The sequence below is a fragment of the Staurois parvus genome, unplaced genomic scaffold (genome assembly GCF_062004578.1).
Source record: "Staurois parvus isolate SC_StPar_1 unplaced genomic scaffold, SC_StPar_1.0 ptg000230l, whole genome shotgun sequence".
Classification (NCBI taxonomy): Eukaryota; Metazoa; Chordata; class Amphibia; order Anura; family Ranidae; genus Staurois; species Staurois parvus.
This window is the reverse complement of record NW_028318026.1, coordinates 3,065,268-3,079,461: the sequence shown is the minus strand read 5'-3', so window position 1 is coordinate 3,079,461 and position 14,194 is coordinate 3,065,268. Positions and strand designations below refer to the sequence as shown.

The 14,194-nt window shown below is 42.9% G+C and overlaps 1 protein-coding gene across 1 annotated transcript in view; it reads right to left on the bottom strand.

The window, feature by feature from the left end:
- The window catches only part of TMEM64 (transmembrane protein 64), a 49,108-nt gene extending 36,211 nt beyond the window's left edge, over positions 1–12,897 (bottom strand). The window contains exon 1 of the mRNA XM_089679688.1: positions 12,126–12,897. Coding sequence (XP_089535814.1) covers positions 12,126–12,737 — 612 coding nt within the window. The 5' untranslated portion in view covers positions 12,738–12,897. The remainder of the gene's footprint in view (positions 1–12,125) is intronic.
- Positions 12,898–14,194: the final 1,297 nt, after the last annotated feature.

Genomic DNA, 14,194 nt, shown 5'->3' with positions numbered 1-14,194 from the left:
TAGGTGTGGTGGCTTTTTTTTTTTTTTTTTTTTTTTTTAAGAATTCACCCCCCCCATCCCTTTTCACCTAGTGATCTGGTCAGTAACATACCTCCTATATTAGAGGGCCTCCACTCTGAATGAAGGAGCACAGGGGGTACAGCAAACGTTTGGATATATAAAGATATGACAAATGTGCATGTCAGAACGCCATCATTCTAGCAATGATTGTCCCAATTATTAACATGATCACTACATAAATGGTACATTTTTCATTTTTCGATCAATTACGCTTACAGGGTTACATTTTAACATATGCAGTAGATTTTTTTTTAACTGGTTTTGATCGATTCTACTACTATTTAGAAAATCGATCTTAGGCTCAAAAAAAAAAAAAAAAAAAAAAAAAAATCCTACATGATGGTTCTTTTTTTTACCATAAAACTGTAAATTTCGATAATAAAAATGAGCCCACTAACATTTTGCAAGTCCAACGATTGAGTGTATGGAATGTTGTTTCGAACACTTCTCTAACAATGTATGGCCAGCATTAGGCTTAGTGGAACACACCAAGATCCTTTTCAGTAAAAAACAGCAAAATGATTCGACGGATCAAGACTTTGTTATCCCAACTTGTCTACCAAACAATGGGGGTCAATTCACTAAGATTAATAATGCACGATTTTTGCATTAATATAACTCGTGGTATATATCTGAAAAGTAGTCAATTCACAAAAAAAAAAAAAAAAAAAAAAAAAAAAAAAAAAAAACAACTTTATGTACTGACTGTGATAAATATTTGTTATGCGAGATTTATCACTTAAAAATTTAGCATCATTCAGAGAATGTAATTTTTACTCCTGAGCTCAGGGCAGAACATTTCCACTGATACATTGTATACTTTTCACTTACTGGCCAGTGCAGAGTTCCCCTCATTGTTATTTTGTACATTGCTAAAATACTGATTGACTACTGGCAGGTGAGAAATAACGCATGTGTGCGCGCTCTTTAGTGAATTGACTTTAAAGGAGTTAATGCTAGTTGTGTAAAAAAAAAAAAAGCCCGTTTGATCCTGTCTTCTCTGATCACCCCCTCTACGGTTTCCAATCCATCTGCTGATAGTACAGAGCTCTAGGAGTCACTCTGCACATGCTCAGTTTAGTTTGTATCTCTAGAAGTTTTTTTTTCCCCTTTGGGAGGGTGCATGTGATCAGCACAGGGCCAATCAGCAATGTGCAGACAGAGGGTCCGGGGTCGTGAAGCCTCATTGGACAGCCAGAGCAGAATAAAAACTGCTCCTACAAGCTGTAACCAGTGTTCAGCAGGACACTGATAGAAGTCATAAGACTGCTATATACACTGCTGATGAGAAAAGGCATGTAGCAGTTTATATTTATTTACTGAAATAATTGCATTTCCATGTTCTGTGTACTGTGGGAGACCAGACAGCGTGAAGGGTCATAAGTTTACAAACACTAATGATTTCTCTTTTTTTGTTTATGGTATTTACGTCACATTCGATATCTTGCTTTGATGAATTCACGCTCATTATTTCATGCAATATTTCTGAAAAATGGGTCATGTGACCTTCCTATTGCATGTAGTAACCTTTAGTGAATTGAGCCCTATGCAATCACTGCCCCTTTCACAACAAAGAAAAATATGTCGGCTACAATTGCTGTCCTTTTTTCTGGCTGTCATGCCAATCCTCAGATTTTTACACTTTGAAAACACTGTCCAAACAGTGGAGTTCTGACCGACTGCTGAAAGTAGTGAAATCAGAGGAGTGGGGTGACAGCCAGCAGACCAGTATTTTCAGGAGGTCAGCCCTAGCAGCCCCTGTATTTCTCACACCATAGAATGATACAATTAATTTAAATATTAACCGCGCTCTAATATCCACAAAAAAGTGTGAATCAAAAAGTGCTAAGTGCTTATAAATAAAATATAAGAATGATGTACCGTGATTAATTGTATAAAATTATGACTTGTGAAAAATAAATTAATATTAAACGTAACTAATTATATAAAATTATAACTACTGAAAAATTCATATCATATCATGTCACTAAATGTGCAATCCTTATAACAATGTGCAAATCTTCCATCAGTGAAAAACAATCATATAATTTGATAAGTGAAATTAAAAAGTAAATAAGAATTATAAAATATGAGAAATATAAAAAATAATAAAAAGTCTCTGAATAAACAATTATATCCCAATGTGCAAACTGAATGTCCAGCTTGGATGGATATACTCTCCTTCAATATGAAGATATGGTCTTTACTGTGATGTTGAGAACCTGTGTGGCTGCAGGACTGTGAGGGATACTCCCTTCTTTAATCCACTCCTTAGTCCTCTGCCTTTGTATTCCTCGTATGTTACATGTAAGAAAAGGAATAAAAGATATGGTGCCTTATCCCAGGGGTAAAACAGCTTTTATTGTGCTTCTATATTGCACTCACATTTTAAAAATATCAATAGCGCTTTGTAAATATATAATATCCCACAGCTTACAGCTAGATAAAAACGATCATCATCCCCCGGACGAAGCTACGAAATCCCTGTAGCGCAACGCGTTGGGGAGGGGCAGTGACGTCATCGCGCAATCTAACAACTATACGGCGAGTACTGAGGGTGTGTGGACACACACCGTTCGTTTTGATCTAGCTGTAAGCTGTGGGATATTATATATTTACAAAGCGCTATTGATATTTTTAAAATGTGAGTGCAATATAGAAGCACAATAAAAGCGGTTTTACCCCTGGGATAAGGCACCATATCTTTTATTCCTTTTCTTACATGTAACATACGAGGAATACAAAGGCAGAGGACTAAGGAGTGGATTAAAGAAGGGAGTATCCCTCACAGTCCTGCAGCCACACAGGTTCTCAACATCACAGTAAAGACCATATCTTCATATTGAAGGAGAGTATATCCATCCAAGCTGGACATTCACTTTGCACATTGAGATATAATTGTTGTTTATTCAGAGACTTTTTATTATTTTTTACATTTCTCATATTTTATAATATTTATTATTTCTTATTTACTTTTTAATTTCACTTATCAAATTATATGATGAATGTTTTTCACTGATGGAAGATTTGCACATTGTTATAAGGATTGCACATTTAGTGACGTTATAATATGATATGAATTTATTTTTCACTAGTTATAATTTTATATAATTAGTTACATTTAATATTAATTTATTTTTCACAAATCATAATTTTATACAATTAATCACAGTACATTTATTCTCAGATTTTATTTATAAGCACTTTTTGATTCACACTTTTTTGTGGATATTAGAGCGCGGTTAATATTTAAATTCATTTTTGATAAACGCACATCACATGAGAGTGGGCTTACTAACCAGCGATCTAGTACTTATACCTTCATAATATACCTCAGTGGCTCGCAAGCCAATTTGTTTGTAATAGAATGATACAATATTCGGACAATGCGCCACACACCTCCAACTCCGAGACCTTGAAATGTCCCAACATCTGTCTGTGCCCCGATCACAGGCAGCCGTAATGAGACATCTGGGGGGAATCCCCCAACAAGCAGACAGCTGCAGAGCAGTGTGCATACAACGGCAGCCTGCCAGGACCCGAATTCTACAGCAGAAGACAAGACATCACTACACTCACCGCCACCCAGATGTTGTTCTGCTGCCGGTCAGTGGACAGAGTCTGCTGGCCATACATATAAAGATCGGATCATTCAATACGGCCATTCTAATGAATCTGAGCTTTTAGGCAGTTTCATCAAATAATTGTAGTCATCAAATCTGATCATTAGAACCTGGAGGAAAAGCCAATAGAATGGGGCCAAACTGGTCATTTGTATTGTGCTGAATGAGCAACAAATCCTGTATGGATTGATTGTTTATCTTCACATGTAAGGCCACCATAACCACTTACCCCAAGTTCACACCTAAGCGTTTTCTGCAGCTCTTTGCAGAAACGCAGCACAGTCCATTTAACATGATTTCCTATGGGAAATATTCACATCTTCGCGGTTTCACTTTTTTTTTTTTTTTTTAACGCAAAAAGTTGCGTTTTTGGTTCTATAGACTTCAATGGAAACGGCGCAGAAAAGCATGTATTGAGTTTTTGATGAGTTTTGAATCTGCCTAGCAAACAAAAAAAAAAAACAAAAACAAAAAAAACGCAGTAAAACCACAAGTGCAAAAATTCCAAACACTGCAGAAATGGGTCAAACGCAACCTGCATAGGTGTGAACCTAGCCTTAAGGACCGCCCACAACGTACTGCGGACGGGCAGCCTGTGCAGGCAAAGCGACGTATAAGGCTCTGTACAGAGAGAACGATCGGTTTCTTATTCCTGCAAACCAGGAATAAGAAACAAAGATCTGTTAGTAAATGCAGCACACATTACACATTGTTAGGCACCCATTTAACCCCTTGATCACCTAGATGTTAACCTCTTCCCACCCAGTGTTATAAATACAGTGAATAGTATTATCACCAATTCCTGTATTTGTGTCACTGGTGATGTCAGTTTCAGCCCCCAGCATAAGTTAGTGTCAGATTGTCCGCCGCATTATTAAAATATACACATACATATATACAGAGAGATATATATATTTTTATTATACACACACATTTACAGTGAGGAACAGAAGTATTTGAACACCCTGTGATTTTGCAAGTTCTCCCACTTAGAAATCATGGAGGGGTCTGAAATTCACATTGTAGGTGCATTCCCACTCAGAGACAGAATTAAAAAAAAAAGGAAATCACATTGTATGATTTTTAAAGAATTTATTTGTCTTGCACTACTGAACACAAGTATTTGAACACCTAAGAAACAGCAAGAATTCTGGCTCTCAAAGACCTGTTACTGTGCCTTTAAAAAGTCCACCTCTACTCCACTCATTAATATAACTTATTAGCACCTGTCTGGGCTCTTTAAAGACACCTGTCCACCCCACAGTCAGTCAGACGCCAACTACTACCATGGGCAAGACCAAAGAGCTGTCAAAAGACACCAGAGACAAAATTGTGGACCTCCACAAGGCTGGAAAGCGCTACGGGGCAATTGCCAAGCAGCTTGGTGAAAATAGATCAACTGTTGGAGCAATTGTTAGAAAATGGAAGAAACTAAAGATGACTGTCAATCTCCCTCGGACTGGGGCTCCATGCAAGATCTCACCTCGTGGAGTATCACTGATAAGAAAGGTGAGGAATCAGCCCAGAACTACAAGGGAGGAGCTGGTCAATGACATGAAGAGAGCTGGGACCACAGTTTCAAAGGTCACTGTCGGTAGAACACTACGCCGTCATGGTTTCAAATCATGCATTGCACGGAAGGTTCCCCTGCTCAAGTCATCACATGTCCAGGCCCGTCTGAAGTTTGCCAATGACCATCTGGATGATCCAGAGGAGGCATGGGAGAAAGTCAAGTGGTCAGATGAGACCAAAGTAGAACTTTTTGGTCTAAACTTTACTCGTCGTGTTTGGAGGAAAAAGGATGAGTTGCATCCCAAGAACACCATCCCTACTGTGAAGCATGGGGGTGGTAACATCATGCTTTGGGGTGCTTTTCTGCGAAGGGGACAGGATGACTGCACTGTATTAAGGAGAGGATGAATGGGGCCATTTATTGTGAGATTTTGAGCAACAACCTCCTTCCCTCAGTCAGAGCATTGAAGATGGGTCGTGGATGGGTCTTCCAACATGACAACGACCCAAAGCACACAGCCAGGATAACCAAGGAGTGGCTCTGTAAGAAGAATATCAAGGTTCTGGAGTGGCCTAGCCAGTCTCCAGACCTACATCCAATAGAACGTCTTTGGAGGGAGCTGAAACTCCGTGTTGCTCAGCGACAGCCCCAAAACATGACAGATCTAGAGGAGATCTGTGTGGAGGAGTGGGCCAAAATCCCTGTTGCAGTGTGTGCAAACCTGGTCAAGAACTACAGGAAACGTTTGACCTCTAATTGCAAACAAAGGCTTCTGTACCAAATATTAACACTGATTTTCTCAGGTGTTCAAATACTTATGTTCAGCAGTGCAAGACAAATGAATTCTTTAAAAATCATACAATATGATTTCCTGAAATTTTTTTTAAAATTCTGTCTCTCAGAGTGGGAATGCACCTACAATGTGAATTTCAGACCCCTCCATGATTTCTAAGTGGGAGAACTTGCAAAATCGCAGGGTGTTCAAATACTTCTGTTCCTCACTGTATGTGTACACATACACACACTAGTTTGTAGACTGTATAACTTTCATGCAAAGCAATTAATATACACTTTGTGGGATTTTTTTTTTTTTTTTTACTAAAGACATGTAGGAGAATACATTTTGGCAACAATTTATGAAGAATTTTTTCTAATTTTGTTATTTCATGTTTTATAGCAGAAAGTAAAAGATTAGGTTTTTTTCTAGATTTTCAGTCTTTTGTTTATATTGCAAAAAAGAAAGCTTTCTTTTGGTGGTAGTTGATCACCACTGGATTCTTTGTTTGAAAAAAATTACACAAATTTTGCTTGGGTACAGCGTTGCATGACCACACAATTACTAGATAAAGCGCAGTGCTACATAGTAAAAAATGGTCTTGTCGTGAATAGATAAATCCTTCCAGAGCTGAAATGGATAAGGACCTGCTATAGGTAAACATTTCTCATTGTCCATAGCAACCAATCATCTCCAGACTGTCATTTGTATAGGTATGTTTAACCCCTTCCACCTACACTGATATCCCTTTAAAAAGTTCAGAAAGTCCAGGCAGGTAGGAAAGATCAGTGATCATGTGCCCACTGTAATTGGCTATCACAGTGGTCACATAATTGGGAGTCGGTACCACCAGTTACTGTCTGATAGTGGCTGCCGAGAGATGTCCGACAGTTCAGTCTCTGTGCTGGAAGTGCACTCTCAGCAAAGGAAAGAAACATCAGCTGTCCAGTAACACACATGTGCATTAAAGCGTTTTAACGGAATGTTGAATTTGTATCGTCCAATGCCTGAAACACGTAGTTCCGGGCGTCGGGCAGGTAGCTTTTCTTCAACATTTAGCCCTGCTGCGGGCAAGCAGTAGGGCTCACCTGTTGGGTGAAAGCATTCGGACAGCAGCGTTGCCACCAGATTGCTTTCACACAGTCCACCACTGTGCCAGCCTCCGCCCCCCTCCCGCGTGCGAACCCCCACTCGCCAAGTCTCCTGGGCTCCGTTTGCCCATCTGCGGGCCCAGGACTGGCAGTGTGTGCCGGCGGCTAGAGGGGAGGGAGGAGAGCAAACACGTCTGTTCCCCTCCCCTTCTTGGCCCTTCGTTTGACGTCACTTGCTGGTCCCCATTCACAGATTCCTGGCCATTGAGGCCGGGAAAGAATGAAATGTGGTGTGATATGCACTGCATTACATTCAGGGGAGCACAGGCGAGACCCTGGACGTCTCATTAAAGAGAACCGGTCACCAAAAAAAAATCATCACACAGGGGATTTTTTGTCCCCTATCTGATGCAAATAAAAAAAGTTAAAAAAAAAAAAAAAAAAAAAAAAAAAAAAAAAAAAAAAGAAGAACCGACCCATACACACTTACAAAAGTAAAAGTGGGTGCTGGGGCGCCTACACATGAAAATACATATGATACATATCGCCGTACATGCCAGAATGAGAACAATAATTCTAGCATGAGACCTCCTCAACAACATTATACGGATTACCTATAAAGGGGCTTTAAAAGGGTCGCCTATACAAAATATAGGTTACTGAAGTTTGTCGCCATTTCACGAGCGCACGCAAATTTAACACAAATTTAAGGTTTAACATGTTGGATATCCATTTACTCGGTGGAACCTCCTTTTCTACATTTTACAAAAAAATAGGGTAATATATTGCTTTTTTGTGACCTAAAATTAGTGTATTTTTTACTGAAATTTTTTGCAAACCTTTGCAATAATATCGTGCAACATAAAAAATTGGAACTACCACTATTTTATTCTCTAGGGTCTTTGCCTTCAGAAAATATATAATGTTTGGGGGTTTTGTGTAATCGTAAAGCCTAAAATGATTTTTTAACGCGTGCAAAAAAAAGCAAAAATGGTTCTGGCATCAAAAAGGATAAACCCGACACTCCCCTTCCCTGACGAGCACCCAATCAGTGCTCATTACACTGCACGGTCTCTCCCCTCCCTACTAGTCCCCGGGTATGGTGCTGGAGACAGGCAGGGAGGGGAGGAGGAGATAAACAGTGCAGTGATAAAAAATTAAACATTTAAGTCGCCATAAAGCCCCTTTCAATTTTAAAAGTCCCAGACATTCCTAACAGCACCTCCGATTTAAATACGGTTTTGGTTAAAACTGATTTTTTTTTTTTTTTTTTTATCAGGACAAGTGGATTGTCAGGAGGGACACGTAGATTGGGACACTGATTTAGTCCCTGGACAAGTAGTTTTTTCAAAAATTTCCACACCCCTGCATTACTAAATCCACAACAAAATCAGTCTGTATATGCAGTAAAGAATGCTCGTTATACTCACTGTGGAACCTAAGGGGTTAATCCTCTGCACTGTGTAAAAAGCTGTTTTATCCTGTCTTTCTGATCCTCCCGGTTTACTGTCCCCAATTCTTCTGCTGATAGTACAGAGCTTTAGGAGTCATTCTGCACATGCTCAGCTTATTGATAAAGTTTTTCTTTTCTTGGGAGAGTGCATGTGATCAGCACAGAGCCAACTGACACTGTCCACACAGAGGGTCAGGGGTCATGCAGCCTCATAGGACAATCAGGGGAGAATGAAAACTTCTCCTACAAGCTTGAACAAGTGCTCTGCTGGACACTGATAGAAGACTGCCAAATACTGCTGATGAGAAAAGGTATTTATCAGTTTATATTTACTAAAATAATTGCATTTCCATGTTGTGTGCACTGTGAGAGACCAGATATAGTGAATGCAGCGTCCTGGATTTAGTAACACTTTAAAACCCACCTTTAGAGTGCCAGATAGATGTGTTTAGGCTAGGTTCACATTTGTGTGGGAGTGTTTGTAGATCACACACATTCCCGCACTAAAATGCACTGTTTTAAGAAAATACGCGTCGGTGCCATTAACGCTTCATGGACTGAACAATAGTTTTCTGCACACGGAAACACGTGCCCACAGTAACATGCGGTTTATGTGCAGCTGCACTTGATGAAGAGGTGCAGGGACTTTCTCCTGCAGAATACGTAGGCACAGCAGCTCATTTCAATGAATAGGCCTCTGTGCACGCCCTATCACTGCATGTAGAAGGGTACAAACCTAGCCCTACATAGGCAGCAGAAGGTTAATAGACCCAGAAAACTGACGGATTGCTATATGCAACAAAGAAAGCCAACTGTAACGTGGTTTCCAACTGGTCAGGGAGCACAAGCAAGGACTCATTCACATCAACCCTGGTGTGTGATGTGCTGGGGCAGAGTCATTACAACACACAAAATGCCACCTATACACCGTGGTACATTGCAGTATGTTGGGGTAACATGCGGTTCAGTGAGTTGCGCTGTGTAAAAAGGCAGCACGTCTACACTGCAAATCACCTTAGCACAGCTTTGTGTATAGTTCTCTGGGCCCTGCATCTCAAAGACAGTGTGAATGAGCCCCAACAGTAAACATTTCCTCCAGATGCAACAAGGGGCCCTTCTTTGGCCTCGTGCACACTGGCTGTTCAGCCTCGGGAAATGAGGCCCTGGTGTTTAGGTGCTGCCGATGGTACTTACATTTATGGCAGTATGTGCCCAGGAACAAATACTCAGGATGCAGACTGCGTGCATTACAGGCATTTTATTCTTATCGCCAGTGGGCTGAGAAATAAAAAAAAAATACACACACAACCCACATAAATGACAGATTCCTCCACCAACACAATCAAGGTGGGTGGAGGAATCCCCCCTCAGGTCATTGTATCCTGTTGTCGCAATACACTGATCAGCATCTGCAGCCGCTAATTGACAAAAATGTTCCAGTATGCCCCTTTGACAGAAGTCGGCTTCTATTAAAAACACACAGACCCATAGCTCCATTCAAGACTGGCCTCTCCTACACATGGACAACCTGGGTGCCAGCCACCAGTCTCTCCCCTGAGCATAGCGAAAAATATCAGCCGCACTCCAGTTAGCTCTTCTTGTAGCACTTTTAATAATCAATGAATTGACTGCTTAAAGTGATGTCTCCAACCCAAAACCAAGCCTCACTGACGCATTTCACCACTCCTGGCTTGCTCAAGGATAGGGGGAGTCCCTGTGAGCAAGGCAGGAGTGGTGAAATGCATCAGTAAGGCCTGGTTTTGGGTGGAGTGCAGCTGAAGTTTTTCCCTATTTTCAAATAGACTTCAGTTGATCAGGAAAGGCCACACACTGATCATAATTTGGCTGGTCCTTGCTGAACCAGCCAAATTTCACTTTATGGCCAGTATATAGCTTGGTTCACACCTATGCATGTCAGGTTTCGGCCATTTTGGCTGCACAACTTCCATTGACAAATAGTAGACAAGAAGCTAAAGGTTGACAACAGCTTAAGTCAACTACCACCTATAGGTCCTCCATGATCTGATGGAACTGTCACTGGTAAAGTGCCTGGATTCATTCAACAATCAAAAGATGATTGAAAGCAGTTGATGTTACTTGACAATTGCTGTATTTGGTTGGCATAAAAATGACCACATACAATGAAACTTTCAGGCATCAACCAATGTTTCAAAAACTAGCCAATCACTGCAACGTACCACCTTGACTGATTAGCCATGCTTGCATTTAAAAGTTGATTAAAGTTCCATAAACCTGTTCAGTCTTTCCAACCAACTTCCCATCGCAATAACAGACAGATTTGGTCAATTTCCCCCCACCCTACTATCTAGCAATGTACAGCAATGGCGGTAATTTGGTTGAATCCATTGTTGAGTAATTTGGTTGAATCCATTGTTGAGGATGGGAAGGAAGTGGAGAGTCATCCCACCTATGGCCACATAGGAGCCAACCATGGACACCCAATGGTCAACCTCAGCCAGTGTTCCACTGAAAAGCGATCCAATCACAGCAACATACCCCTCCCCACTTCCTTGGAAGTATTTGCATGTAAATGTTGGTCAAAGTTCCATAAAAAAAATGTCTTTCCAACCAATTTTTAAACATGACCAAAGTAATCAAGGTGGTACGTTGACCAGACTGGCTAACTTTTGCAGTGGAACGTTGGCTGAGGTTGACCATTGGGTGTCCATGGCTGGCTCTTATGCTGACGGTAGGTGGGATGACTCTCTAATTCCTTCCCATCACACCCAACAATGGATGCTGCCAAAGTACCACCATTGATGCACGTAGCCAGATGGCAGGTTGGCCATGCTCTAATCTAAGTTATTATTGTGATTGGGAATGTGGTTGGAAAGAATCAAACTGCAATCACAATAATTAACATATCCAGTCATTTTCCCAACACCCTGCTTTCTAGCCAAGTACATCAATTTTATGGCATCCACCATGGGTGTGATAGGAAGGAATTAAGAGAGTCATCGCACCTACAGCCAGCATAGGATGCCCAATGGCCAACCTCAACCAACAACCCACTGCAAAAGTTAGCTGGTCAATATACCACCTTGACTTCATTGGTTGTGTTCCCATTTAAAAGTTGGTCATAATTCCATAAAAGCGGTTGAGTCTTTCCAACCAACTAACCATCACAATAACAATCAGATCGAGTCAATTTCCCACCACTCTGCCATCTAGCTATGTACATCAATGGTGATAATTTGGCAGAATCCATCATTTGGTGTGATGGGAAGAAAGCAAAGACTCATCTCACCTACAGCCAGCATAGGAGCCATCCATGGATGCCCAATGGTCAACTTCAACCAATGTTCCACTGGAAAAGCTAGCCAATCTGTTCAACATACCACCTTCACTTCTTTGGTTGTGTTCCCATTTAAAAGTTGGTCATAATTTCATAAACACCATTGAGTCTTTCCAACCAACTTTCCACCACAATAACGAAGAGATTCTGGCAATTTCCCACCACCCTGCCATCTAGCTTTGTAAAACAATGGTGGTAATTTGGAAGAATCCATTGTTGGGTGTGATGGGAAGAAAGTGGAGACTCATTGTAGGGCCAGCATAGAAGCCACCCATGGACACCCAATGGTCTTACCGAGAAGACCGCGTTCTGCAGTCCGAACGGAATGGGGGTGAGCCTGGCCAGAGCGACCACCTTGAGCCCGCCGCCCCCTTCCACCACTCGTATGACAGCGCCTAGTCGTTGGCTGCTCTCGATCTTGGCCAGCACCCAGTGGGTGAGCAGCTTCTTGCACAGCAGGTGGGCGATGAAGGTGCCGATGAGCACGCCGACGATGACCAGTCCGATGCCCAGCACCAGGCCATACAGGTAGCCGGCAGCCACGTTGAGGACGATGTAGCCCCACACACAGGGCAAGGAGACCAGGATGAAGCCCACGATGAAGAGCAGCACTCCAACCACACTGTCCAGGCTCTCCACCCACAGCAGAAGGTCCTTCAGGTAATGCCGGGCCAGCGCTAGGGAGGCGCAGCAGACGGCACTCAGCGCACACAGCAGCACCAGGCTCCGGCACCAACACAGCCCTCCCCCCGGACAGCTCCACGGATCTCCCGGCGGAGGGCTCGGCGTGTGATTGTCCTCCCCGGGCTCCGAGCCCAGCAGGCTGTCAGAGGGCTCCCGGCCGCCACCGTGCATCCAGCGGCCCAGCGTCTGGCGGCCGAGGAGCTGCAGCGCGGAGCCCGTCATGGCGTGTCACGCTGCCGCCCGCAGAGCTCTCCCCGGTAGTCCCCGGTGCGGGGGCATCGCGCACAGCGGAGGGCTGAATGGCTGCAGACGGCACGTCCCGGACAGCGTTTTCTCTCCGGGGCACTGCGCTGCGACTATGCTCTGATCACGTCACGGGGAAGCGTCCGCCCACTACACGCAGCCCATTGGCTGCGGGAGGCGAAACAAGAAAACAACCGCGATAAATCTCCTCCCTCTTTTCTTTCTGACTGTAGAGGCGGGGGCGTGGTCAGCCTGGCCAGCGATGCATTGGTGAAGCGTGGGGAGACACACCTCCGTGGTCATAGCTCCGCCTTTTTTTAAAAGTTGTGCTTCCCGAAGCCACGCCCTTTAGTCCGGGGCTGCTGTGCCAGCTGTGCGCTGTTGTCAGAGGGGTGCGCAGACCCGGGACCCGGACATGATCCCTGCATGGCAATGGGTTCATTTACAGCAGAGGCGGCTCAGTGCCGGTTTAAACGCAGCACAACTGCGGTACACGTGCGTGGGCAAGAAAAGTGAATGCATTCCAATGAGCCCCATTCACACCACTGTAGTGACATGTGTTTGACCCTGGGGCGGACTGACCATTTGGAAACTCGGGCACTGTTCGAGGGCCCGGGGTCAGTAGGGGGCCCCATGAGATGCTCCTGGTACCTTTTTCATAGGCTTTTTTGAGTTTGGGCAAGGACACAGGGGCCCCATGATCCCCTATTGCCCGGGGGCCCCATGAGTTGTCAGTCCGCCCCTTTAACTTTGACCTGTTCCAGTCCGGGCCAGTTCTGACATGTCAAACGGAAAACTACTTCTAAACATTCTATATCTCTAAGCAGCGGCCCTAGAGGATACAATGGTGGATGTTGCATATTTTTATGTCACATGATATTTGCACAGTGGAATTTGAAACAATGTTTTTTGGAACAAATACAAATTAATGAGATTTAATGCGCTAAAATACAAGATAATACCCAATTGGTAAAATATAAACGATGTTATGCCGAGCAAAGAGACACCAAACATGTCATGCTTTAAAATTGAGTACATCCCTGGAATGGCACCAGACTACACCGCCTAAAAATCTCCATAGGTAACCGCTTGTCAACCGCGCTATAGTTGAAAGCCGGCTACAGCGCGGTATTCCAGTTCTGGGAGGGCATCCATGGACGCCCAGCAGCGCGCACCCACCGCCTGAGAGACCATGCTCTCACAGTAGATATTGTTCATCCCTTGTGAGAGCAATAAATTAGATTGAAAATAAAAATAAATGAAAGAAGCAGTGTAAAAAGGAAATTTTAAATAAAATAAATAATTAAAAAAAAATGTAAAGCATCCCTGTGCCCTTGTACGAAGGTGAGTGCCCGAGTGCTCGAATGGTCAGTCCGCCCCTGGACGAGCACATACTGGCCATAGCTAATCAACCAGCTTGTATGCAGCTATAGCAA